The sequence below is a fragment of the Vigna umbellata genome, chromosome 4 (genome assembly GCF_029865625.1).
Source record: "Vigna umbellata cultivar VRB3 chromosome 4, Vumbellata_1.0, whole genome shotgun sequence".
In the NCBI taxonomy this organism is placed as follows: domain Eukaryota; kingdom Viridiplantae; phylum Streptophyta; class Magnoliopsida; order Fabales; family Fabaceae; genus Vigna; species Vigna umbellata.
In genome coordinates this window covers 31,227,892-31,255,000 of record NC_142168.1, presented here as the reverse complement: position 1 = coordinate 31,255,000, position 27,109 = coordinate 31,227,892, and the positions used below count along the sequence as shown (strand labels likewise).

The 27,109-nt window shown below is 31.8% G+C and overlaps 3 protein-coding genes across 5 annotated transcripts; 1 reads left to right on the top strand and 2 right to left on the bottom strand.

Annotated features, from left to right (window-relative positions):
* Positions 1-584: 584 nt before the first annotated feature.
* Positions 585-8,549, bottom strand: LOC124831919 (uncharacterized). Its single transcript, XM_047306020.2, has 14 exons — positions 8,028-8,549; positions 7,308-7,382; positions 7,121-7,228; positions 6,460-6,492; positions 6,265-6,354; positions 5,559-5,684; positions 5,148-5,291; positions 4,170-4,583; positions 3,632-3,766; positions 2,627-2,848; positions 2,242-2,511; positions 1,920-2,057; positions 1,304-1,606; positions 585-1,111 (listed from the first exon to the last, which is right to left on the bottom strand). Exons 1-14 carry the CDS (start codon positions 8,220-8,222, stop codon positions 884-886), a joined length of 2,481 nt encoding a protein of 826 aa, XP_047161976.1. The 5' UTR covers positions 8,223-8,549; the 3' UTR covers positions 585-883.
* A 6,145-nt stretch (positions 8,550-14,694) lies between these two features.
* On the top strand, positions 14,695-15,536 carry LOC124831913 (VQ motif-containing protein 20-like). The gene has a single exon (XM_047306010.2). It carries the CDS (start codon positions 14,823-14,825, stop codon positions 15,534-15,536), a length of 714 nt encoding a protein of 237 aa, XP_047161966.2. The 5' UTR covers positions 14,695-14,822.
* Positions 15,537-16,819: 1,283 nt separating this feature from the next.
* Positions 16,820-25,708, bottom strand: LOC124831918 (uncharacterized). 3 transcript variants are annotated; one of them, XM_047306019.2, is made up of 10 exons: positions 25,415-25,708; positions 24,518-24,736; positions 24,117-24,351; positions 23,569-23,741; positions 20,199-20,341; positions 19,885-20,062; positions 19,233-19,812; positions 18,989-19,101; positions 17,396-17,639; positions 16,820-17,171 (listed from the first exon to the last, which is right to left on the bottom strand). In XM_047306019.2, the coding sequence occupies exons 2-10, from the start codon at positions 24,706-24,708 to the stop codon at positions 16,944-16,946; spliced, it is 2,085 nt and encodes a 694-aa protein (XP_047161975.1). In that variant the 5' UTR covers positions 24,709-24,736; positions 25,415-25,708; the 3' UTR covers positions 16,820-16,943. The 3 variants fall into 3 exon arrangements, with proteins under 3 accessions (XP_047161975.1, XP_047161974.1, XP_087969721.1); XM_047306018.2 differs by lacking the exon at positions 25,415-25,708 and adding an exon at positions 24,822-25,021 and having other exon boundaries at positions 23,569-23,738; XM_088113595.1 differs by lacking the exon at positions 25,415-25,708 and adding an exon at positions 24,822-25,018.
* Positions 25,709-27,109: the final 1,401 nt, after the last annotated feature.

The following is a 27,109-nucleotide window of genomic DNA, read 5'->3' as shown; positions in this document are numbered from 1 at the left end:
AAAATCAAAATACTTTTACTCTCGTTTGAAATCACCTTTCACTACTTTTCACTTTTACTTTACAAATAAAAAAAAAACTTTTTATGACTCTTTTTTACCTCTAGATAAGTATTTTTATAAATATTTTAAAGCTCAAAATATTTGTACACCTATTTTAAACGATCATCCATTATTTTTCACTCTTTTTTTTAACACTATCTTACCTTTACATAAGTGTTTGTCAAAACGTCAAATATCTTTTTCTTTTTCATTACTAATGTATGTTTGATACAAAATTACTTTTACATTCATTTAACATCATTTTTCATTACTTGTCAATTTTACAAAAATGTACATGACTATTTTATCTCTCCATAAGTATCACATAACATTTTTTTTCATTAGGAAGACACCCACGTACTTTTACATCTATTTGACGACTATGATCCACTATTTTCTTTTTTTCTTTACAAATATAAAAGTTTACCTTTTTTATTACTATTTTACCATTACATAAATATCAAATGGTTTCGAATAACTTTTTTCACTTTGAACGATGGTTTTTTCACATCCAAAATATTTTTACATTCATTTGCAAAACATCATTCCTTTCAACCACAATAAAATATAGTAATTAATTACAGAAATACATACAAGAACCTAGTTTCCTATGCAAGTGTGAAATAAGGTATCTCCTTCCATTTATTCTGCATCCCTGTACCCAGAAATGATCTTGAGAAACAAAAAAAAAACTATCAAATAACCATGTACAAGCTCTATCTGTGGTGGTATGTGAAGGCTATCTAGTTTAGGAAAACATGTACAAAATCTGTCCTTGATGATTCCCACAAGCAATGTTGTGCATGGGAAACAGTATAGATAATAAATACTATGCAGATGCAGATCAGTTTCCAGCTGAAGAAGATCTTCTGCTGAGGGAAGGAGAAGAATTAATGATCTCTTTGCCAAGTTCCTTTATTTTGCTGAGAAGAAGCATTTGTTCAGTCTCCAGCTGAGCTATATAACCTTCCTGTGTATCCTCTAGAGTTTCTAGCTCACTCAATGTTGTAGAGAGTCCTTCAAGATTTCCATCCTCTATGAAGGACCTGAACTTGATCATCATCTGTTTTATCTGGTAAACCCCAATTCACACAATGTGTTAGAATAGCAGCATAAAACGAAAATCATAACAAGGACAACTTCACAGAATAAGGTATGCGCATTTTCGTTGAAAATAATCAAACACTTTGTCCTTTGAGCTGAATTAGTTTATGTTACAAAAGGATTCTTTTCACTTTTCAGTCATGGTGTATGAAGATCTCACCTGGTTAGGAATTTCGTGTAGTTTACTCAAGGAAGGTTCAGAGTCTAGACTTTGCCTCATCTGCAACTCTGGAACTTTTCTAGTGATTTGGACGTGAATTTCACCCCTTTTCACCCCTTGGAGAGGTATCCACTTGTCAGCCATCTGGTTTGGAGGCAACCTTTGATATTCTACAACACATTCACCTATACTTGATGTGGGCAATAATGCATTATGATCTTTGACATAAAGCATTAGGGGACTTCCATCATCAGGGAATTCTAAGGTCTGGTTCCACTGAGGATTAAGAGTTTTGTATATGACCTACATACAGTGCCACTGCTGGTAAGTAATTTTAGTTTTGTAATTTACAAGGATGAAGTAATGAAAAATATGGAAATGCAAAGGAAACGTGTAGTACTGTGAAAAATCAAGGGTATAACATATGAACAAAAAGGAAAGAGATTTTTCTCTTCAGAACATGTAGTAAAATATATCAAGTTTGAAAACATTGAGAAATTCTAAAGGAAGTTGAGATAGGCTATATGAAACACATGATGTCATTGGGCTAAGTTATAAACCAAATTCTCTTACATCTTGACATTCAATTTCATGAAAAAGGATGAAGTATTCCAACCTTTGTCCTTTTCTTAAAGCTTCCGTAGTGTACCCTCACATATGGATCACTTGTCCCTCTGAGATCGGCTGCAACAAGATCCCTTCCCTCTATCAGAACAAGTTCAATCCAACCATTGCCTGAGCCAAAACCCGAACCCTGTCCATTGCAAAATGTTAGCATGAATATCCAAGCAGTGAAAAAAAAACGTGAGTAAAATGACTGAAATAATCACTATTTACAGTGATGATAAGCAAATAATATGTTTAAGCCTTTGCATTCTATATTCATCTTGTAACTGAATGGTTGAAAGAATCACTAATTTCCAAGTGAATAAGCACACCTTCGATCCTTCTTGGTCATCCACTCTAACTGATATTTGAAGTCTTAATTCTCCAGAACGCACTCTTTCAAGAGGGATCCATACATCCCTCACTGACCCATCAACCAGTCCTTCCAAATTCACATGAGCACTACCAATGTTTTCATCTCCAAAAATTTCTTCAGAGAAGCCTTTTATTTTTAAGTATTCCCCACCACCAATCTCATCAAATTCAAATGTCTGATTCCAGACAGGATTTGGAGTATGACCAGTTCTTGATTTCTGGACAACCTAAACAATTTGTTAAGAACAAAACTAGTTAAACCAACAACCGTTAACTTACGGCCTCAGTTAATCAAGAAATGAAAGAATTGGAATTGTCTCATAGACATGCAGTGCCACTCACCTTTCCATACTGCAATTTGATATAAGGGTCAAATTTTCCATTTTTGTCTTTTGCGGCAAGATCCTTTCCTTCCACGACAGTTACACTAATTTTCCTTCCAGTTTTTAACTGAAAATTTGGTGATCCATTAATTGACTGCTGAGAGTTGCTACTCCGGATACTGTTCAAGCTATGCGAACCATCAGAAAATTGCCACTCTTTGACTACAATGCTCGCCTTCAACTGAAAAAATTGAGGTGAAATGAATAAAAGATTAGAACTGAGCATTTTTAAGTACAAAATGTGACAAAAGCGCATTCTGAACTGAGCTCTAAGATTAGAAACCAGTAAGAGAAGAATAAAAGATTATCCTTTTGTAAGAATATGGTACATTATATGGCCATTTAATTTAGGACGATTAAAGAACAAGTTAATAGGATAAACTCAAGACGTAGAGGATTGCAGAATGCTGGTGTAGTTACAAGCATTATTACACCAGAAACACTACCAATATGAAACTCTTAGCCATTTTACATAATTAGTACAACACAAAGTTTATTCACAAATCAACCAACATGACTGATGGTATAATCAAGTTCCTATGACACACATAAAGAACAAATATTGAAAAATGTGAATCATTTTTAGATATCTTCTTCGGTGCTTAATCAAGATATATGTTAAGAATAAGAAAAAATAGCCTTGTCAACTTGGAAGAGAAAATTCTGAGGCAGTAAGATAACCAGGGTATCTGTGTTATATTTCAAATGAAGTATTTAGATTATCTGAAAATTAAATAGCATTGAGTAAAATTGTCCAATAAATATATAAGTTATGCCGAAAATATTAGTGACAAAACGTTAGAAGATGGTAGTGCTTTGACTCTGTTGAGAAGAGAGAAACTGAGAAAGAATATAATGAATTCCTTGTGTTATTGCACACACATAAGTATTCTTATTTACAATGAAGAAGAGATATGATGCATAAACATAACTACTGGTTATAACAATGAAGAAAATATTGTACCTCTGCAGAGTTGGGGCCCTCAAATGGGACAACCATTTCAATTTCTTCTCCGCAGAACTGTGCCTGCTTTGCTATGACTCCAGAATCAGGTCCTACGGCCCACATTATTGTTGAATCATCTTCTACATGCCTCAACTGCACAAAGGCATAAATATTAATTTATCACAATATTAGTATAGAAGACAAAGATGTTAAACTCAAAGAAGATTGAGCCAAAAACTGTGTCTCCTCTTGCTGGAGAATTTTCATATAAATACAAATTATTACAATCTGTCAAGCTGATTTTCGGCCCACTAAATAAGTTAAACTGCAATATATACATTTACTACAGCTAATGATCCTAATTAAGAGAATAATCGTTATAAATAAATATACAATTGCATATCTTTTACCATTCATTCTGTTGACAAAAGAAGCACTTGTTGAAAAGAAATAAAGACTAGAAAAAGATTTCCTGTCTGAACAAATATAATACTTATAGGTAATGTTATTCTCCTGTTGCTAGCTAAAAATTGAGAACATTGACCAAAGGAAGTACCTTGATTTCACAACTAGCTAGATAGTCACACCTCACATTGTTCGGATGGCTCTGATAAAGATTGAAACGAAGAGTTCCTGTATTATCATGTATAACCATATTAAATGGTGCATCCCATCTGGGGGTTGAACCAAGTCTGACATCTGTTCTCCTGGTTAATTCCTCAACTTCTACTTCTACAAATGTCTCCAGATCCTTGTCATCAAAATTCTCCTCTGAATAACCATTGGTTGCCCCATTTGGTTGCCTCCTAGATGTCTTAAAGCAACTCCCAGAAAGTTTATTCGCTGAAATCACTCTAATATATATAATGCCTCCAACTGCTTTTTTCCTTAAATCAACTGCAGGCAAAGTGAAACAACGTCGCCGAGGTTCCACCATGGTTTTTACCAAGGTGTCAGCAAAAAGTTTTTCCTGCAAAAGGTGAAAACTTTCAATCAGTATGAAACATAACAAGCTGCTCTGGAGAAACAGAAAGCAATAAAAATATATTGAGAGAATTTACAACATTGAGCATGTGATATCAAACATCTAATTGATATTTCCATTAAAAAAAACTGTTATTTACTGATGAAGCTATTTCAATATTATCAATTATCAGCTATTTCTCATGTTGGCTTAAATTTCTCGTTAATTTACAGAGACTCAACCTGATCTATATTACAATTTCTCCAAAAAAAAATTGTGAAAATACTTCTTCATCTCCTCTTCTTTGATAGAGTTATCTGTGACTAGCAGTCCTTATATTAAGCCTATAACCATCTGGAAACAAATACCCATCAGATTGAAATCCATTGACACATAGGATAAGGTTCAACATCTGCAGGGCAAATGAATTCCTAAAGTTGCAGTTCAACCAAAAAGTGTGTATCTTTCTACAATAGCACCGTAAATATAAGATAGTTTAGGGAATTTAGCTCAGAAAGACAACTTTGTAACTTTTCTATTAGCATGATATTAAACTTGATGGTAACGCACCAGCCAAGAAGAAACAACAGGCCATTCAGTGGCAGGAAGTGATTGGCTCCCACCACTTCCAAAGGCAACTCCTATTCTCACCTCAGGAGTTGATACAAATGAGTACAGAAGTGCTTTTCCATCTAGAATTGGCGTAGCAAGAAGCTGCAAATAACGATTATTAGATTAATAAAAAGAAAAAAGGATTAAACCAGTTTCTTAGCAATGCAGGAAAATCGGTGACCAGGCCCAATAACCAAAGAAAGAAACTCTAATAGTAACTGCAATAAGCTGGTAATATAGGTTGACAATTCTTAAAGTATCAAGGTTTAACTACTTCCTCAAATTCAAGCAAATTTGTGATATGTCTTACTTTAGTATACATATTTTCACATATTACATAAGCAAAATGCAAAGGATAGCTTTACATACATCACCCTTGATATGAAGACTGTTAATCACAATTCGAGCAGTTCCAATCAATGGCTTTGCAAGCTTAGCAAGCAACAAAATGCTCATTTCACTTGTATCCCAATCAAAACCCAGTTGGAGAAATCGCTGCAAAAGGCCAACAGAGCACAGAGTCATATATACCTCAAGAAAAATGAACGGTGAACAGCTAAACTACCTTACAAGCAAATTAAGCAATGGTAATAGACGTAGGACAGTCAAATACAGTCATTTAGGTGGCATTTGGTCAGCTGACAACAGATTCATAGATTCATTACTTACTATCTTCAACGTTTAATTTGCATGTAATAAAGCTTTAGTTTTTCCAAACTATGCATATTAGAAAATTCCCCGACCACTTGCTCATATAGATCACAAAAGCAGTGGCAGTAGAAGAAAAGAGGGCAACAAAAACAGTGAAAGTACCAAAAATCCTAGTAATCGTGTAATAGTGATGGTGCAAAACACATCAAGGAAAAATGAAAATACAAATTCCGACAAGAATATATTTCTCACACTGCTCACAAAAACAGATGATGATATAAATGCTACTCCTGTTCTCCCCTCCCCTATTTTTCCTTTTTTTTCTCTACCTACCAAAATTACTATAGAAGTATGATTTAAAGGAAGATTAAATATATAAGAATTATATTTACTAGTGACATTTGAAATAGAGGGAAACCAAAACCTGATCACCAATAGTTGACCAACGCATCCCTCTCAGAGCCAAGCTAGGAGGGCATGATCCTAGTGAAAACTCCTGTAGCTCAACTCTTTCCTGTATTTAGTACACATCACACAAATATCCAATCTCCATAAAGTGTTCAAGCCGTTTTGATAAACTAATTAAAGTTCTATCATAGAATAAAAGATCATTACTCACAAGAAGTCTTGGTTTCCGGAGCTTTATACGTTTCTAGAGACACAAAAATTAGAAATTAGCTTAGTTCATCTATCAAAATACAAAATACATGTCTAAAGAGAGCCTTGAACATAATGAAGGATTCTGACCATAAAATGTAACATTAACGAATCTTTAACTAGAAGTTTATCCACTATATGACCATTTTTATTTACTATATGACGAAAGGTAAACAAGTAACTATTGGTCCTTTCGGCGAAGACATAATCAGCATAGCATTCTGTTTCTTTATTCAATATTTGAATTGAGACCCGCAACATGAAATACCACGTTAGCTAATGTCTGAAGCATGTAGCTTCTGTAGTTCAGAGTCTAGAGTTTTCTGCTATGCACACTCAATAGAAGTTACATTCTTTTACTGTAATATAAGTCTGATAGTTCAATACTTCTACGCAATTCCTCTGTATTTTTAAAGCATAAGTACAGTCTACACAGTTCATTTAAATCATAGATGAAAAAAGAATGAGTATGTAATATGCTGTACATACATACATACACGTATATGTGTGTAGTGCAGCCAAATAAGAAGAACCTATTTAACAACAATTTATGTATTGTCTCTTGAATAAGGATGAAAAACTAATCGATGTGTAGCAAATGAGAAAAGGTAGTGAAATTTCACCTCAACAATAGCAGATAGCCTTATTGAAAACTTGGCATTAAAATAGTTGGACCAGACTTCTGTCAACAACTTATTCAACCACTCACAATGCTCCAATGGTGTGATGGGCTATATGAACAGGAACTTGAGGTCAACTTCAAAAGTCACACTAGAAGGTGAAAAGGAGGAAAGGTAGGGGAAAAAGTACCGAGACATTCAGTATGATCCTCTTCCATTTGTTATCCAAGTCCTCCACGAGTAGTTTGCGTTGGTATTTCCCATACTGAAAATGAAAAAGCAGCACCTCAAACATTAACTACTAGTATAGTACACCAATCAAAAAGCAGTCAATAACTCAACTCAGATGACAAATCAGGGAGATTTGTTTTCACAGAATTTGACGCTATAAAACATATTTTTTATCAAGTTACTGACATCTGTGATGGATACAAGTACAGAATACAGAAAATTTTAAATATGTAATATTGGAAACACTACTATAATTCTATAATGAATATAAATGAAAAGCCTAAGATATTTATAGATTTTCGTGAAAACATCTACCATTATAATTTTATAATTATTAGATATGAGTTTAAGCTTGAGCAGTAGTACTATGAGTAGGAAAATGTTAACAGTCGTAACAAATGCTTAACATGATCCATAACAAAGTAACTGTTTTGTGGAAACATAATTGGGAAAAAGCTTGGTAGGACTAGTTAACAATCTAAACGTGTCATTGATGCATTTGTGAAATTGCCCCAATCAAACAAAATCAAGATATACTAAATGCATTTTAATATGAAATCAAATTGATTAATCAGGCAAGATGATCCATAACAAAATAAATTTTCTGGAAACATATTTTCGCAAAAAGCATAGAGAGATGACAAGACAGTGGTAATGATCAAAAGTGAGGATTGAAAACCTGTATAGTAGTCCACACAGCAAGAACAAGAGGAACCCAAGAGGAGGCAGAGAAGAGCCATCTCTCAACAGCCCAAGCAATCAGAATCAGAGGAATGAAAACTGGAATTCTGGGCTTCTCCTGCAAGAGATGATTGAAAAAGTCCACAGCAGCCTCTTCAATGTTAATTGAAAGGACCCTTTTCTTCAAGGTCATTGTTTTGCTATTGGTAAGCACCAAAACTACAAAAGGGAAGTTTTTTGGTTCAAATTTTGTAGATTTTGGTGTTTGGCTTTCTTAATTCCCCAAGTGTCAACTTTTCCTATCCATGGCAGTTAGAAGACCAAGGCCAAAGACTCATGAGGATGGAAAATAAACCATAAACAGAGGAATGTTTGGGAGTTGACAAATCTTGAAGGGTTGTAGATTAGAATTCAGAAGAAGAAGCTGTAAGAAAGAGAGAAGATGAAAAGTCAGCTGAGGGAATGCTGCAGCATAAGAGGACGTTTGCCTTGGACAGAAATGAACTGCTCACAAGTTGGAAACTTTGAATCAAATCTAAAGTGCAACATATTGTGTCCTCAGCCACCTTTGCAAAGGTTCCTGTTCCAAATGGTGGGTCCCATTTTTCAACTTTTCTACATTGAATTTATTATTTTTAGTCACATCATTTGTTCTGCATACTAAACTAAGGATAATAACCTGTTTAATTTGGATCTATGCATGAATTCGGATACAGAATAAACAAATGTTTCCACAATGGAAATATCCTTGAAGATACCTTAATAGATTCTGTTAGTAATGAAAATTTATAGAAACTACAGCATTTGACTTTTATTTTACATTTAACATTTATTCTTCTAATTTTATATCTTTTAATCAATATTAATAAAGTGTGTTAAAAAAAATGTGTATCATCAAATATGTTGTTAGTTTTCCTCTGGGCTTAAACATGTGAACAAAATACATTGTTTTTTAATTAAAAATAGGGTTACGATAATATAAGTTAAACATTATAAACAAATATATTTATGTGTTATCATAGAAAAAATAAACAAAATGTCTCATCTCATAAATGAGAAGAATAAATACAAAAAATAAACATGAAAAATGAGAAAAGGCCAAAATAGTCTTAATTTGCCTTAAAAGTTAGATAAACATAATATGGCTAATAAACAAAATCAAACATGAGTTGCACATTGGAGCTAGATTTTCTTAATTTTTATTGTAACATAATTGTTTAAACAACTTATTTTTTTATAAAAATATTTTTTGAAAAGTTAAAAAGATATATTTAAATTACCTTTTAAATTCAATTTCTAAATAATATATTATTTTTTAAACAATAAAGGTTATTTACTTTTGAGTATTTTTTTTATATTAAAAAGTATTTGTATCTTCATTAAAATAGTTTATTTAAAAACAACTGATAAAATAGTGAGAGGATAAACATAACCATGTTGGAATAACATGTAACTATGAAAGATAGTTTTGTCCACAAAAATCATAAACATTTTTTTATACTTTTAACTGTCTCTTTCTGTCTTCTTCATAGACGCTACAAAGTTACTTTAAAAAAATATACTTTTTTCTGTCATTTTGTTCTGTTACTTTTTAAAAGAAATTTGAGATTTTAATAAATGTTTATTAAAAACTATTTTTTCCTTTATAAAATTAATCGAACATACCTTAATCTGTTTGAAATAAATAGTTTCCAATTTTGTTTGTGGGGAAAATAATATGTTAATAAAATCAGTTATTCATTATAGAAATCAATGTATTTGAAATCGAAATTTGTTATTAATTTTGGTTTTTTTTGTATAAGTTGGGAAAAAAACAAAAAGAAACTGAAAAAAAAAATAGCTAATATAGAAGAAGATCAGATTACATTTGACAGTAACTAAGTGGGAGACACGAATCAGGAAGCCAAGTCTATACACAAAAAAAGGACACGTTTAGATCAATATCCAAAAGAAAAATTATTTTATTACATTAAAATTAGTTTTATATAAGTTAATTATAAATATTTTTTGTAGAAAATACTTTTAACACATAGATTACTTTTAGTTTGCGAAAATGTTTATTTTATTTTTACAAAAGTTATTTAGACATGCTTACAATTCTCACCACAGGAAAAATGGTATCATATTTTTTAAACCATTAAAAAATACTAATGCAATGTATAAAATAGAAGGTTAATGTTTAAGTGAACAAATATAGGATAAATTTATGTAATTTGATAATATTTAAAAAAAATTAATGCAACTTATTTAGTAAAAAATATATTATTATCACATCTAATAATTTCATGTCTAAAGTTTAAGACAAAGTTAAATATCTTTTATACTATTTTTTAAAATAATTGAAATAAAACACACAATAGACAATATCTTATCTTATATGTATATATAGAGTGATTAGTTCTAACGATTGAATGAATTTGATATTAGAATAATCTTTATTATAAAAATAAGAAATTTTAAAATTATTAAATCCTTAATTATTACAAATTTAGTCAATATATTCTTATGCTTCCTCCATTTCTTAGCTTTTTATAAATTTTAAAATTTATATATTTTCTAATGTAAATAATATTACCTTTTTTTCATCCATGAGTTATATATATATATATATATATATATATATATATATATATATATATATATATATATATATATATATAAACTTTCAATAATTCAAATCCTCGATTCAATTAACTGAACTAAATATTTGATAACATAAGTAATATTTCAAAACGAAAAAGCATAAATAATATGATAGGTGGGACCCAGCCACAATTTTATAGTGAGTGAGATCTTGGCCGGCTGGATCAAATTCAGTTGGAGCAACCAACGGCTGCAATTAATTGGACCTGTGGTGGGACCCACATGCATGTGGTGTAGCCGCGTGCGAGTTGGTCAAAACTAATGGCCTCCATGAATATATAAAAAAAAGTATTACTTTTCAAACTATGTTTGAAAATAAAATACTATTTTAAATATTCACCTACTTATATTGACCCATTAATCGTACTTATTCTAGATTATAAGAAAAATATCAGCAACCCTTTTCAAAATTATTTTAATATTCAAACATAATAATCTTTTTTCTGAAAATGTATTTTTCTTTTTTTTATCTATGTGATATACTGTTTTTTATAAAAGATGATTACTTTGTTTTTTGAATGGATTTGAGGAAGTGAATTTGAGGAATTTGAGAGGATTTGAAGATAAATTTTTTTATCGTTTATTTGAGTGAATTTGGAGGTAAATAAGAGTGAATTTGGAAATAAATTTTTTAATTTGTCACGTTAATACAATTCTATACTAATTCTCACAAATTTTATTTTCAAATTCACTCTCGTTTACCTTTAAATTCACTCAAATAAACAATAAAAGAATTTATCTTTAAATCCTCTCAAACTCCCTCAAATCGATTCCCTCATATCCACTCAAAAGAACAGAGCCTTAGAATTTTTATAAAACAACAATGAAAAGAGATCTTGAGTAATGCACTTGTTTAGCTAGCCTACAAAGTATGAGTTAAAATTAACTAATAGAATATTCTAGAATAACTTATTTTAAATGGTCAAATTAACATTTGAAATTAGCAAATTTCGAAGGCGTCATTTAATTTTTTAAAATTACCACTTTGTCCAAAATTTTAAATAATTATAATGATTATTATAATAACATATATCTAAAGAATAAAGTAAAACAAATTATTTCATTTTAAGGAGCTGAGGTTAACACTAGTTTTTCAAATGATTTCTAAATTTCAAGTTTAGTTTTTTTTTCATTTCATATTAATTGTCGTTTAGTCAAAATAGAAAATTATATTTAAAAAAATGTTGATATTAAAATCAACAAATATTCAATGATATTAACAATAAATATATAACTGATATAATCCTCTATTTAAATATCACAAATCTATATTTATAATTTTTTATATGAATTTCTAATTAATTGATTTAATTATAACTCAAACCATTATAACTTAACTCAAAATTAACATAACTATTTTCAATACTGATTCTACTTATCAGTTTATGGACCGACTCATAATAAATCATAGACTGACTATCCGATAACTTATTAGAAAAATAAGTATTAAAGCCCACAGAACTGACCTGAGAATGGAGAATTGTATAACAGAAGACATAGTCTCGTAAAAGTACAAATGTGAGAGAAAAGTATAACAGATAATAGGAAAAAGACAATTATTCATCACTGTGGAAATTCATTTTCAACGTCTTTGAATTAGAAATACAAACAATACCCAGAAATTCCACTACAGATATCAATGAATTAAAATGAGGATAGAATGGCGTTTTAAAAGATAGTAAACTTTGTTCTTCTTCATACATTTTTTTTTCAAATTTTAAAAATAAAAAAATAGATACCGTTTTTTTAATTTAACAAAGTTAATTTTTTTTTTATTAAACAATATTATAGATTAAAAATGTTAAATTATATAAACAATTTAAATATTAATTCAAAATATAACACGTTAAAAAAATTTATATAATTAAATTAAAATGGATATATTTAATCATTTTTAAGTTAAGAACAAAAATAAAGGAGTAAAGTTAGAAAATTAAAAGCATATTTAATCTTTAAAAAAAATTTAAAAGGATAAAAATTTTAAGATGTAGTTATTTATTTTTTAAATTCTTTCTTTTTTTTTTCTAAAAATGATATTCTAACATTTTTTATATATCCTATAATTTTTTAAGCTAAATTTCATCTTTTTTTTTATCAGATTCTAGTAATTAAGAAGTAATTGCATATAGGAATTTCAACTACTTAAAATTTGCTTTGGACTAAGTTTTTATTTATTTATTTATTTATTTTGTTTTCTTTCTGACTTTGTATGCAAGTGTTAATATTTAAATGTTGAAGGAAAATTGTTATCTCAGATCATACGAATTTGATTTTCAAAGAATTAATGTGTTTAGATGTCTTTAGCATAAGCACTTAAGCGATAGCTTGGAATTTGGGAGATAAATAAATAGACATTTTTCTATCATTTAACATATGATCGTGATATAAATAGATAGTTTGAGTGAAAATTCAGAAATATTAATATAAGATGTCTAAAAGATATTAATATAAATTATATAACCCTACTATTCAATTACATTTTTAATTATTAGTATTTAAGCTTAATAATTGATAATTTTTCAAAAAGTATACTAAATCATTCCAAGTAATACAGTGAATAAGTAAAAGTATCGTCTCCGAAGGGACTTGCTAACAATTCTTCCTTTTATAACTCAATTACACGTCAAAATGCACAAAACAACACAAAAAACTATTTTTGGTATTTTATCAAACAGTTAGTGCGTAAGGAATTTTTATATAAAATAAATTTCGTTGGAATTGAGTTTCATGAATCATATAAATATAAAACTCTTTCAATATTTCATTACTTCATTCAAACATTCACATCAAGGCATACTAGTCCTAATCCCTCAGCAACTAGTTCTAAATTAATATATTAAAATGATAATCTCTTAGTCAATTTAACATACAATTTGCATTAAGTCCGATGTTAAGAATGATCTGAGTCTATCCTTAGATCCCAATCACTTAAGTGCTCTATCTACGTTCATGTTTAAAGTTACTTTCGAGTAATCAAAGACATTCATATAACATTATATTTTCATAGAACGATAATAAATTCAAGAAAGAGCACGAACAACGATGTATTGAGCAGGAAAATTAAATCATAGTGAGTTCATTACATCCAATCCCAACGAAACAGAAATTTAACTACTCTTAGTCATCTAAAACGTACACATTTGAAGCAATCTCTTGCAACAATAGTGTCTTGATGCCTTGACCGGAAGTTCATGAGATGTTTTCGTTTCTTTCTTTTGTCCGGAACTTCTGTTAGCAGAAAATTTTTTTGTTGCTCTGTCACGTCTTTTAAAGTCACTTAAATTCATTAATTCGCTCCGCGCACAGCTCTATGCAAATTTTCTTAACTGCTGCACTTTAACTGATGTTATTCGCTCAGGGCACAGTACTGGTGCGCTACGCGAATTTCCTGGCAGTGCGAATTTTGGTTTTCGTTTTGCGAAGATTGGCTGACAGAGTCTAAATAATACATAATTTTATGTACAATATTTTACATAACAATCTATTACCTATTACAATTTTTCAACGAAGAAACACGTGAATAATTACAAGATTAAGCTTATTTATAAGTATAAAAATAATTCTTTTTCACATTTATCAATAATAAACATTATTCTCGGAATTTTTATATTTCACGTTTTATTTTCTTTCTATAAAACATTATTCTCGGAATTTTTATATTTCACGTTTTATTTTCTTTCTATAAAACATTATTCTCGGAAATTTTCATGTTTTGTGAAGGAACAACCATATATTTTTCCTCCGAATGCGCCGCCACACCACGACATGAAAAACACCGCTCACACAGTGACGCGTGTAGCTCACCCATCAACTCATTCGCGCCATTTCGCTCCTCCCGGCACCTCAGCACTTCTTCCATATTATGGAAATCCCCAAACTACCCATCCCTAATTTTCATATTGCGTACGTGTCACTATTCCACTGGCTAGCATTTGCATGGGCCATGCAAAACCTAAACTCTATATATACAAACACACTCATCTCTCCAAATCTTTGCCTCGTCTCCACACAGAACAATAATCTTCATTTTCTTTCCATTTTTCTGTTCACTGTTTTTATTTTTAACTCAGATCCAATTAAAGCAAACTGTATTACCGATTCCATAACCTCTGTTTCTGGCTATTGTTACCTTTCTTCAAAACCAAAAGCCATGAGCCCTTCACACTTCCATTCAAAGAGAGAAATCACCTCCGCCAATAACAAGAACACCAATGGATTGCTACCACCACCTTTGAAAATCAGCAAGGAATCTCATTTCATAAAAAAGTCCTCATCTTCATCGTCATCATCAATATCAACATCGCTGGTTAACAGTGCAATGCCGGCATCATCGTACAGACCGCAGCAACAACGTCACCCGGTCATCATTTACACACATTCTCCAAAAGTTATCCACACTCAACCTAAGGATTTCATGTCATTGGTGCAAAAACTCACCGGCCTCTCTCGTTCGGATTCAGAGGACGAGGACGAGGACAACCCACCGCCGCTACAACCGTTGAAGCAGGAGTCAGGTGGTAACCTTGCGGCGGTGATGGGAGACAAGGAAAGTGATAGAGAAAGTATGATTATTTTGAGAAACGAGGAAAATGAGGCATCGTCGGTGATAACAGAAGAAAATAATTGTAGCAGCAGCATGGGAGAAAACCAAGTTAACTCTTGTTTCATGGCAGGGGAGGGACCGATTATAGAGCCTCCGATGACCCCTTACGTGACAATGATGGCGCCGAGCTCCACAAAGTTCGTGTGTTCGAGTCCGCCATTGATGAATTACTCAGATTCTTTGTTCTTCTCACATAACTTGAGGGCCTCTATTCCATCACCGGCCACATTGGAAGGAACGAAAGAGTTTCGTGATCGCTGATTATAGTTTAACCTTTTTTTGTTTGAGTCAATAAAGGTTCTAGTTTTTTCAGGATAGAACTTCATTTTTTTAAGAATTATAAATGGTTTTTGTTTTTGTAGAAAAGTTGTATCTACAGGAATTTTTACAGTCGTTACTTTCATACCCAGTTTCATAGAATTTTAATTCAGAATAATAAAGAAAGATATAGCTTTCTATGTGATATGTTTGCCATGCATGACATGATCCTTTCTTTTACAGCTTCAGAAAACTTCCACATGTTTTGTGGATCATGTTGGTTTCATACGTAAATGTTTTTATAATTTGTGAACAAGTATACTTTTAGAAAAAAGACAATGTGAATCATGAAGCTGAAAAAGTTATGTTCTCAAGTATTAGGTGGTTTCCACGAGTTGCAAATATTTCAGAATCTCACCTAATTTTTCTGTGTGGATAATCAAATATAAGAAAGAATAGTTTTTTCTTTTGTTTAAATTTGAAGTGTTAGAACATAACTGATAGGCCACAGTTATAAAGGAACAAGACGCGTGAAACAATGGCAGCAATTAAAATAGCTTGCCCCAACAGTATATTATTCGAACGTTGTTTTGTTTGTTTTAAGCAAACATGCATCACTTTTAGGAAAGTCGCACATATGACACAATAAACAAATAATGAAGACGAAAGTTTATATTTTGGGAGGACCACAGTTTGTGAATCAGAAGTTTAAACTAAGCTGTCATTTTATTTTTGGCATATCTAAAGATAACTTTGAGGTGAGAATTTTCCCGTAATGTATATATCATTATGCTATCAACAAATCATTATTAAAATCATAACAATTTCAAATACTGGAAAATATATATATCTTAAAAGATTATTTAGTTGTTACAAATTATTCATGTTTGCAAGTAGAATGAAATCTGTCAAAATCTTTGGATGCACACTACACTGTATAGATATCTCCTCCGAATATAGTTTTATTCCGTGACATCACCAACTTATTTAATAGACACTATACAACCCAATATCTTGAACCTAAATTACTTAGTCATACGTCAGCTAATATTAATTATTTAATTATGCATTTCTCAGCAACTAAAAAAATCTATGCATTTACAGATTTAAATTTTATTTGTTGACAGATAACATATATACATACATATATATACATATACATACATATATATATATATATATATATATATATATATATATATATATATATATATATATATATATATATATATATATGTGTGTGTGTGTATGTTTGTGCTTTTTCATGATTGGATGTTATGCAAGAGTTTTACGTAGGAAAGTGTAATTGCATTTTCTAATTAATTAATTTGCTTCCACACATCTCTATATACAAGAGAAAAGCAATATTAAACAAAAACATATACACAGAACATTTAACCATGCAACAATCTATTTTTTCTTCTTTTCCTCTTTATCTCTTTCAATTGTAACAGGAGCTGCTGGTACGCTGAACCACCATTCCTTTAATCTCCTCATCAATCTCTCGGTGCTAGTTTTCCTCAGAGGCGAATATCTTGTGAATATCTCCAAGAAGAGTAGCAAAACTATGTATTTATAGGGCATGAAAGCCAAAATCAAGGCTGCTGATAGAAGGCAAAAGGCCAACTTCTCTGTGGCCTGATAACCATATAAATGGAACCAGGTATCATATATTGGATGAAATACTCAAATAACATTTTAAGAAGTTTTTCACTGTCAACCCATCAGAGATATGACTTTTAAGACAGTTTTTTATGAAATAAGGACTTATCATAGAGAGAAACTATGGTTGGAATGTGTACACAGTGTGTATTATTCATTAAGAATTGAATATTAGCAAAAGGGAAAGAATGAGACAGCACCTGAGGAAAAATGGACAGCAACAGGCCGCGAAGCTTGAGCAAAATTACGTTGCCGTCCTGGATGAATTGTTCAGCTTGAGAGACAGCATTCTGAACGGCCAAAAGCTGTTCCATTGTATTCATTGGGGGAGGAGCAATTACTTTAACTTCGGGAACTGACCTACCTTGGCTAAACCATCGGGTAATTATCATAAAAACAGCAAATAACATAAGCATCAGTGATGCAGCATAGCCAAGCCAATTCCTGCAATAATCCGATTATCTAAGTTAATGAAACAAGGGAAATCTGTCATCACAACAAGCACCAAAAAGAAAGCTGAAAATGAGAACCGAAGGGCTTATTTTGTTTGAATAAAACAGAGAAAAGTATTTTTTTAAAAATCAAACAAGTTCTGAAGTATTCAGTATTTCTGTGTTTTTCACTCACATAAAATATTTGGTATTTCTTATATGTTTAAATTATCAAAACAATGAAACAGCAAATACAATTGGATTTTCACATGAATCACTAAATATGCCAACTCAGAAGGTGCAAACAAGCGTATCATGCCTCCCTATAACAAAATCTTTTCCACCCTCCAACTTTAACAACCACAACGGATCTTCGGCTGGCAATAGAACACCACCTAGAATAGGATTTTTCACCTTCTTTTTGTTATAAATAAAGGAAGTTTTGATCATTGTAACGAGTTCTTTTCATATGAAAACATGTACAAAAATACTGACTAGGCAATAATACCAAAGATTATGAACTAGATAAATGGAGTACACCAAATTCGTGTGTAGCACTATGATTGCAATGAAGACAGTTCGGGGGGAAGAGGTAGAGAGGAGAAGGGTGTGTTAGAGCCTGGCATGTTAAATGGAGAGGTGTACTGGTAAGGCAGATAACATTGGTTTCCAGATCAATTTATGAGAAAATCATTGTAAGGGAATATCACAGTTGTTATAAATTAGTTTGAAAATTGCTTAGATATGATTCATATGAATCATGTTAAAATATCAAGAAAACATTTTGTAATACTATTAATGTATCAGAATATTTTTACATGATCTTTTAGCATGGGTTTTCTCAAGGAACCCAAGATTAATATATAATTAGACGCTGGTGCTGTCTTCTATATTACATCAAATTGCATCAGTCCAGATCAACAACAAGTTCACATTATTCAATCTCTATTACGCTTCCCCCCTCTACATTAAAGGCCTACAATTTCAACAAACCAAACATATAACTTCAGAATCTATGAATTCTTACCAAGCTACATACATGCTTATTCAATGTTGATACTTGGTAGGAAAAGTTTTGCTGGTCATAGTTCTACCTAAGCGGAGTCCAAATATGGTGTAAAACAAACCCAAGAAAGAATTCTTGTTCAATGCTTATTGAGTTATTCGCGTTCAATGTTTATTGAGTTATTCTCAACACCATTTATTATTACAATAGTATCCCATAGCAAATCATCCAGAATTTCCCCCTGAAAATAACTTGTCAAATTTCTATAACAATTTCATAAAAAATATATTTTCTATCTCCTGCCTCTTGACAAAAAACAGATCAACAGAATATTACTTGATTTAAAGAAGTTTTACCGGTAAATGATGTAACTGAAAAACAAACAAAACCCTGAAGACTTCCTTAGATCATCCCAATATGCCAAAGCTTGAAGAGACTTCCAAAGTTCATTTATAGGAAAAAGTAACTCCTGAAAGTAGATGAAATTATAAGTATCAGAATAGGATAATACTTAAGCTAGGTTAACTATTCTAAAATTTATCATTCTACAATGTATAACAGTTTGACTAAAGGGTTATAAAGAGCATACTAAAATAGTACCTTCATGACAGCTAAATTAGTGTCAATACCGTCAACTTTAACACCATCAACTGTAGCTTGTGCAGATATAACCTTTTTATGATTGTTCTTAGATTCTTTAATCGCTATTTCCAATTCAGTCATTTCTCCAACAGATATTTCACCCACAGCAATCCTGCTCTCATTTGAGTTGTTTGAACTTGTTCCAAATACAAATCCTAAGTTAGAAACCATGTCCAAGGCTGAGATAGAACGCATTCCACCACCATCCTTGAAATCATTCTCACGATCTGACTCTCTTCTGTTTGCCATATTTGCAAGGGTTTCTAATACCAAGTCTCCACCTGGAAGCTGATCACATAAATTAAACATGAGAAGAGCATCATTCTGTACAGGAATCGGGGAACTAATATCCTGAATAGCTTGTAAACGCAAAATTCCTAAAACAGCCTTCCAAAGCACTTCATCCCGTGCAACCCCTTTAATTCCATATTTGCTTATGAATTTGTGAACATACAGAATCTCTTGGATGATAGCTAACCAATAATCACGACGTGCATGACCTTTAAGTTCTGGAAACTCTAGTATAACAGGTTCTGATCTACAAGAGAAGTACTTTTGAAAGTTAATAACAAGACAAATTTTCAGCAGTTATAATTGTTAAATTACTTACAGGGAAGATGAACTATAGAAGACTGCCTTGTCAAAAAGTCGAGTACCCCATGGTCCAGTCAACTCAGGTTTAACAACTTGTTTAAGATCTTCTGACAAGTCGTATCTTTTTGGTTTATCATATGATACAACACGAAGTGCTTCGAAATGAAGTGCATGATCTGTCAGGATTAACCTTCCTGCATCATGCCACAAAGAGAAAAGTTAAGAATAAACAATGTATACTCGTACTTTATCACTAAGTATATATAATAAATTGGTGGGGCATGTGCTTAAGAAACATAGCTAATAAATTTATCCTTTTCCCACACTTACCAGGCCAGGTTGATATTCCTACATGCTCAAGGACTGGTTGTGTTGTGACTGTTCCATCAACCTCGAGAATCTTCTCTTCTCTAGAGAATCTTACAGCAGCCAATAGAGACGACTCAGAATTGCTCTTCATTTTTCTTATAGCTCTGTTAAATAAACATAACAATTAAATAATTTATGCAAAAAAAAAATTGTGCATACCACTGATCGCATACTAAATAATGCAAGAAAACAACAGACTGTTGCATCAGAGACTGACGCAGATAAATACAGAAGCTCCCTCTCTGAAATTAAAAAATATAAAATAAAAAATTAAACTGAAAATGTTATTGAATAATTTTGGCGTGTGATTAGAAGCAATGAACCTGAACTTCAGTCCACAAGCCGGAGTCAGAATAACCATCACAATTATGTGCATACACTAGCCTAAATTTTCATTACAAACTTAATAAGGTGTTCGAGTGCTAATAGGGGAGAAAGGCTTTCTCAAATAATAAGCATGACTGTCGTGAGTCTTTAAACAACACCATCACCTTTTACCGATGTTAAAGGATACAGTAAAACTGCACTAACCCTTTTCCTGTTGTTAAGGAACCTAGAAGAGGCTTCTCAGTTTTCAGAGAAAGAAATATAAAGATGGGAAAAAATACTTCAGTAATCTTTATTGAATTATAAACAAAGAAGCTACGGATAAATTCTCCTTCTAAGGATTTTCCCTTTCAACAATAGAGCTAAAGCCCAGTTCTCAAATGATGACCAAACAGAATGCCCACGCTTCTATCCCCTCCTTCTATTTATGCATTGAAGGTACAACCCGAGAAATTTAGAGATTATAAATAAGAGTGTAGAAAATAAAGAAAGGTACTTTAAATAATAGAAGTTGAAGATTAGAAAAAAATAGAACGTTATGTTTTAAAACCACTTGAGATATTATAGGGAGCACTGCTTAGTTGGTTTCTTTTAGTTATAATATAATTTATTTTTAAAAGATAAAAATGGATTTATAAAATGAGAAATAGAAATAGAAGAAAGGGAAAGGGGAGCATAGAGAGATAGCTATGTAAAAACTGAGAGAAAGAAAAAGGGAGCACGGTGAGACACATAGATTCAAGAGGAGAAAATTATTTTTGAGAAGATAGCAAGAATCTGTGATTGATTGATCTTTATCATGAAGTTTTATAATTGACTAAGGTATGGGAAGCTTACCTTTGTTTTATTGTTTTATTGTATGATGAATTTGGAGATATCTCTGATTTTTTTGGATGTATGGGAAAATCCTCTTTTATTATTGATAATTGTAGTTGCTAATTTTAAATGCTTTGAAGAACAGTGTGATGTGTGTGCTCTAATTGGATGATTCATGATGTTTCCTTTTTCTCTCTAAACAAATTTGAAAAGATAAATTTTTAAGAAGACATTTAATTAGATTTATGAACAGATTAAAATTAGCAATTACAATTATCAATAATAAAATAGGATTAGCTTCCCATACATCCAAAAAAAATCAGACATATCCCCAAATTCATCCTACAATAAAACAATAAAATAAAGTTAAGCTTCCCATACTTAGTCAATTATAAAACTTCATGATAAAGATCAATCAATCACAGATTCTTGCTATCTTCTCAAAAATAATTTTCTCCTCTTCAATCTATGTGTCTCATCGTCCTCTCTTTTTCTTTCTCTCAGTTTTTCCGTAGCTATCTCTATACGTTCCCCTTTCCCTTTCTTCTATTTCTATTTCTCATTTTATAAATCCATTTTTATCTTTTAAAATTAAATTATATTATAACTAAAAGAAACCAACTAGGTAGTGCTCCCTATAATATCTCAAGTGGTTTTAAAACATAACGTTCTATTTTTTTCTAATCTTCAACTTCTATTATTTAAAGTACCTTTCTTTATTTTCTACACTCTTATTTATAATCTCTAAATTTCCCGGGTCTTACATTTAACCTAATTCCCTGCCTCTACAACTTTAACCAACAACTATTTCTAATTACCAACTACTCTAATCTATCATCTTCCGAGTGCTGTTGGCACAAACATTAAATCTAAGGGTCCATAAATTTCTCCAAAACTACTTCTGAAAAACTGCACTTAATTTTAAGTAAAACTAAGAAAATTTAATGATTTTTTTTCAATATCTATGCTATTAATGTTGATAGGAACCAAGAAATGAGAATGGGAAAGAAATGTCAGATTTTATTAAATAGGATGAAAAGAACAAGAAATAGAAGGAGTACTTGGAAAGCAAAGATGCCTTACTAAAAAAATTGCTGATTTATGTAGTATATTCTTGTGTGATTTGGAAAGTCTTCCCGATTAAGTGCATATAGCTACTAGTAGAGTAGCCAAAGTAGAAGGGGTAATTGCAGAGATGTCAATGTCATGCCTTCGATCATAGCTATACAAAGCCTTACTACTGACCTATATAAGTAAAGAAGAATAGTATTGTCTATATTCTTGTAAGCCAACCCTCCCACAGTTTCATTCTCTTATAAATCCATAGGATAATCATTGCAAAGAATAGACAGAAGGGATTCCACTAAATTGTTTCAGAAAAATTTACTTGAAACATCAACAAGAATAAGTAAAACTGAGCAGTACTATCTATATTCTTGTAAGTCAATCCTCCCACAGTTTCATTCTCTTATAAATTCATAGGATAATCATTGCAGAAAATAGATGGGAGGGATTCCACTGACCACTTCAAAAAGTTAAGAACAATTAGAAGGAACTTAAACAATGCATAACACTTAAACTATAATACTTGAAGTAAAAATTGTGTCTAAATTTTGCCCGAAAATTTCACTTTCACGCGCTAAAAACTAAAATGTCTTTATCCTTTTTAGAGCCAGGGTAGCAACTCAGCCAACATTTTTGCGCTTCTCTCCCCCTTAGAAGCAGAAATTAAGCCAAAAAACAATTTAACAAAGCTCTTAAAAAATAAAAGTAGTTTTTTGGTGAACAAAAGCCCAAAAAAAACAGAGCTGCTATAGAAGCTAATTATAGGAATTTATATTTTAAAGAAATAAAGCCCATATTGCTAGGTCTAACACTACCTAAATAGAATTTTATAAAACTAGGGTAAGAGTTGATAATCGATCTACCCATCTATATATCCAGTCAATTTCCTTTTAAACTATGAATCATGTCTGAAAGAAAATTTGTCAACATTCCTACTGACAAATATGTCCTATGCCCTGCCCCCCAAAAAAATGAAGAAATAAAATGAGAAAAAAAGAATCAAACATGCCCATACATAAAAAGCAGGAAAAATGGCCAGTATAAATGAAACTTGGAAGTCAAAGGAATACCAGACAAGAAAAAGATACATTATATTTTTAACTTTCAAGGAATAATTTCAAACCTTTCTAAGCCACTGAGGTACTTGTCATAGATGGGGAACTGAAGGCGACCATCAGTTGATGAACTCAGCGCCTCAAAAAGATTTTCACTAATGATGACATCAGCAATGATAGGAATTGAAGGGGCTATTCGACAGAAAGCTTCTAAACCAACTGATACCTCCTCGTCAACCTTCTAGAATGTTTGACAACCGTCAATATTCAGAAAGACCAAATTACTAAAGATAACACAAACTAACCTATAGTATGCATATAAGAGACATATATAGATCAATAAGAGGATATAAACTTATTAATTATATCTATTTGTATGCATATAACAATGGAAACTCACAAACTATCAAGTTCAGAGAAGACCAGAGAAGATATTTTGAGTATAATTTCTGGTCATCCATAGAAATGAACAGAGATAACTAACAAAGAAAGAAATATATTAATACACTTAAGAATTCTAGTTATTCATTTCTTTGATCCATATTCCCCATTTTATTGTATAAGGCCCACCAGTCTTAACAGCAAAAAGGGCATTTGTGTAGTCTGAAAAACATACACTGGTTAAAGGTTGGCTGTCAGCAGCAGGGACTTCCCAAGCCAACATCATGTCGAATGTCAAACGCCGGAATGTTTTATCAAAGAGATGACCAGTCATTTGTGTAGTCAGGAAAAGTGCCTTGAAACAACAATATTCCAATAAATGCCTTGCATATCGTGATGGATGCTTTATAGAATCAGAAGCCTCCTGATTGAAGCTCTCCTGAAGATCAATTGAAGAGGTCTTAAGGATTCTGCATTACAGTTGAATTTCCAATCAACTTGTGTCAAACAAAAAACAGGGGAAGGTCCAATGCTACCAATTACTCATACAAAATCCAACATAACTAAAATTTGAAAAATGATTATGAAGCAACAATTCCCGAGTAAACAAGCTAATTTGTACAGAACCGCACTTACTTTGAGCATCTACGAACAACTAGGTTTGCAACAGGAGAGAGCTCTCGTATAAAATTCCTCCCAGCAGAAGGAGAATGTTCCATCTCTTCCAATTCTTCATCAAAGTAACTTTTCTTGCCAAGCAACCATTTAAATGACCCTTCTTTTACCAAACCTTCAAACATATTTCTGGTTTTGCCGCCTACAGCCATCTGTTTTCGCCTCACGATCTTATCGGGACTGGCAAAAAAGATATCCCACATCAATCGATCTTAAAGTTATTGTCTTTACTGAAACATAAAGGTTACCAATAAAGAAGTCCCACCACATTGAATCCTCAAAACTATGAAACCAAACTACCAAGTACCAACCCAAAATCGCTCAACCTATCCAACCCCATCTGCATGATTTAAAGATATTTCAGTTGGAACAAAGTGGTCACACTTTCACACTACAAACAATTCTTACAACGGAGAACAAAATTCTAATAAACACTTCAAGAAAAAAAAATGAACTAGACTTCTTCCATTAAAAAAACTTAATTCGTCTCATCTTTATCTTTTCGAGAATTCGGATGAGAACGTTGCCACAGAATTGAAGTCCATAAGTTAATCTGTGAAGCATTTCAAAGGTACTGTAATTTCTAAAAGATCAAGGTATCACTAACTAACAGAATCAAAAATGCAAATTGAGGATAAATAAACCACGAGGGGTGCATCACAAAAAGAGTGTTTAACTATTTCAATTTTGAGAGAAAACAAACACGAACAATTTCGATTTCACTTGAACAACCTCATATATTATCATCGCCCTCCTAAATTCATACAAACAAATGAATAAGACAGACATTCAATCAGACCGACATTGAATCAGAGGTGACCCCAACAAGCTGCACCGAACAAAACCCAAGTGACCCACCTCTAACCGCATAAAAATCTCAACTTTGACATATGGGCTAGCTTGAAATCGACACATGTTTTACGATCTCAGATAGCGAAGGAATTGAGAACCACGTCATTGCCACAAAACAATCGAAAAAGTGGAAAACTTGGATCATTAGAAAGAAAAGAATCTGAAGTTGAATTGATTGAGGCTGATGAAAGAAAGAATGTTCAGTGATGGATAAGCAGAGAGGGAGAGGGAGAGAGAGAGAGAAAGGTTTTATCTTTCTGAGAGAAGTATTGGAGCCCGTACCCTGTACAAGGACATAATCAGCAGGAGCCAGATGCAGGAAAAGAAAAATTTAGATATTATTTCAATTTATGATAATTTAAATATTAACATTTTTCATATAATTATAACTTATTATGTAGGGTATTTTATTTTATTAATATTTTCACTAATTAATTTAAAAATCATATTAAATAAATTAAGATTAAATGGTAATAACTCTTTTTACATAATTATGATTCAGCTTTATAATTCTGTTTGAGTTTAATTTCTCTATTTTCAAACTAATATATTATAAATAAGGTTTAATCATTCACTAAGTCCCTATTTTCGCATGAAATCTCAATTTAGTCTCTTTCTTTCTGGAAATATCAATTGGGTCCCAAATTTATGAAAATCGCAACAAATGGATCCTTTCCGTTAAATTGTGTCCAACGACGTTAGGGTGTGTTTGACGTGGCACGCTGTTGTGAACTTCTTATCTGACGTGGTTGATTCAAGCAGTAGCAGTGAAGCACGTGGATATTTACAATTTTTTAAGTAAAAAGAAAAGAATTGTTTTAAAAGGGGATTCAAGTTTTGTGTGGATCGAATTAGGGATCACTTTCAAAACTGCAGCAAACAAGAGAAAGGCTTAAACTTTGCAACAATGGAAGCTTACGAGAACGAATCGAAGAAGGGGTTCTGGAATGCGGAGGAAGACTCGTTTAATTTGTTCTGATTTTGATTGTAGGGTTGAAGAGAAGCGGCAAAAGTTGCAGACTGAGATGGATGAATTATCTGAGGGTGATTGCAAAAGCGGCTAAAGCGACAAGAAGCTTGGTGTTGATAAGAAGGGAAAGAGAAAAGCTTGTGTGACTGCAAAATATATCCCTGGAGTTGAAGCTGAGGGTGATTGCAACAGTGCATCATCAATGGAGAGGAGTGGCGAAGGTGAGAAGCTTGTCCATGAATAATCCCAATCCCTAATTCCTAATAGTGTGTTTGATCTGTGCACTTCTCCTTACTGCACTCAGAATAATCCCATTTTGGTTTAAAACAATTATTTTCTTTTTATTTAAAAAATTTAAATATCCACGTGCTTCACTGCTACTGCTTGAATCAACCACGTTAGATAAGAAGTTCACAACAGCGTGCCACGTCAAATACACCCTAACACACAATTTAACGGAAAGGATCCATTTGTTGCAATTTTCATAAATTTGGGACCCAATTGATATTTCCAGAAAGAAAGGGACTAAGTTGAGATTCCATACGAAAATAGGGACTTAGTGAATGATTAAACCTATAAATAAAGGATGACGAGAAGTAGTCAAGTAACCAATACATTATTTTTAAATCATTAAAGTTTTTAAGCTTCAATTACAAATTACTTATAAAAATTACAAAATTTTTAAACTTGTATTATAGATTGCACATAAAATATTATTTTGAATTACATAA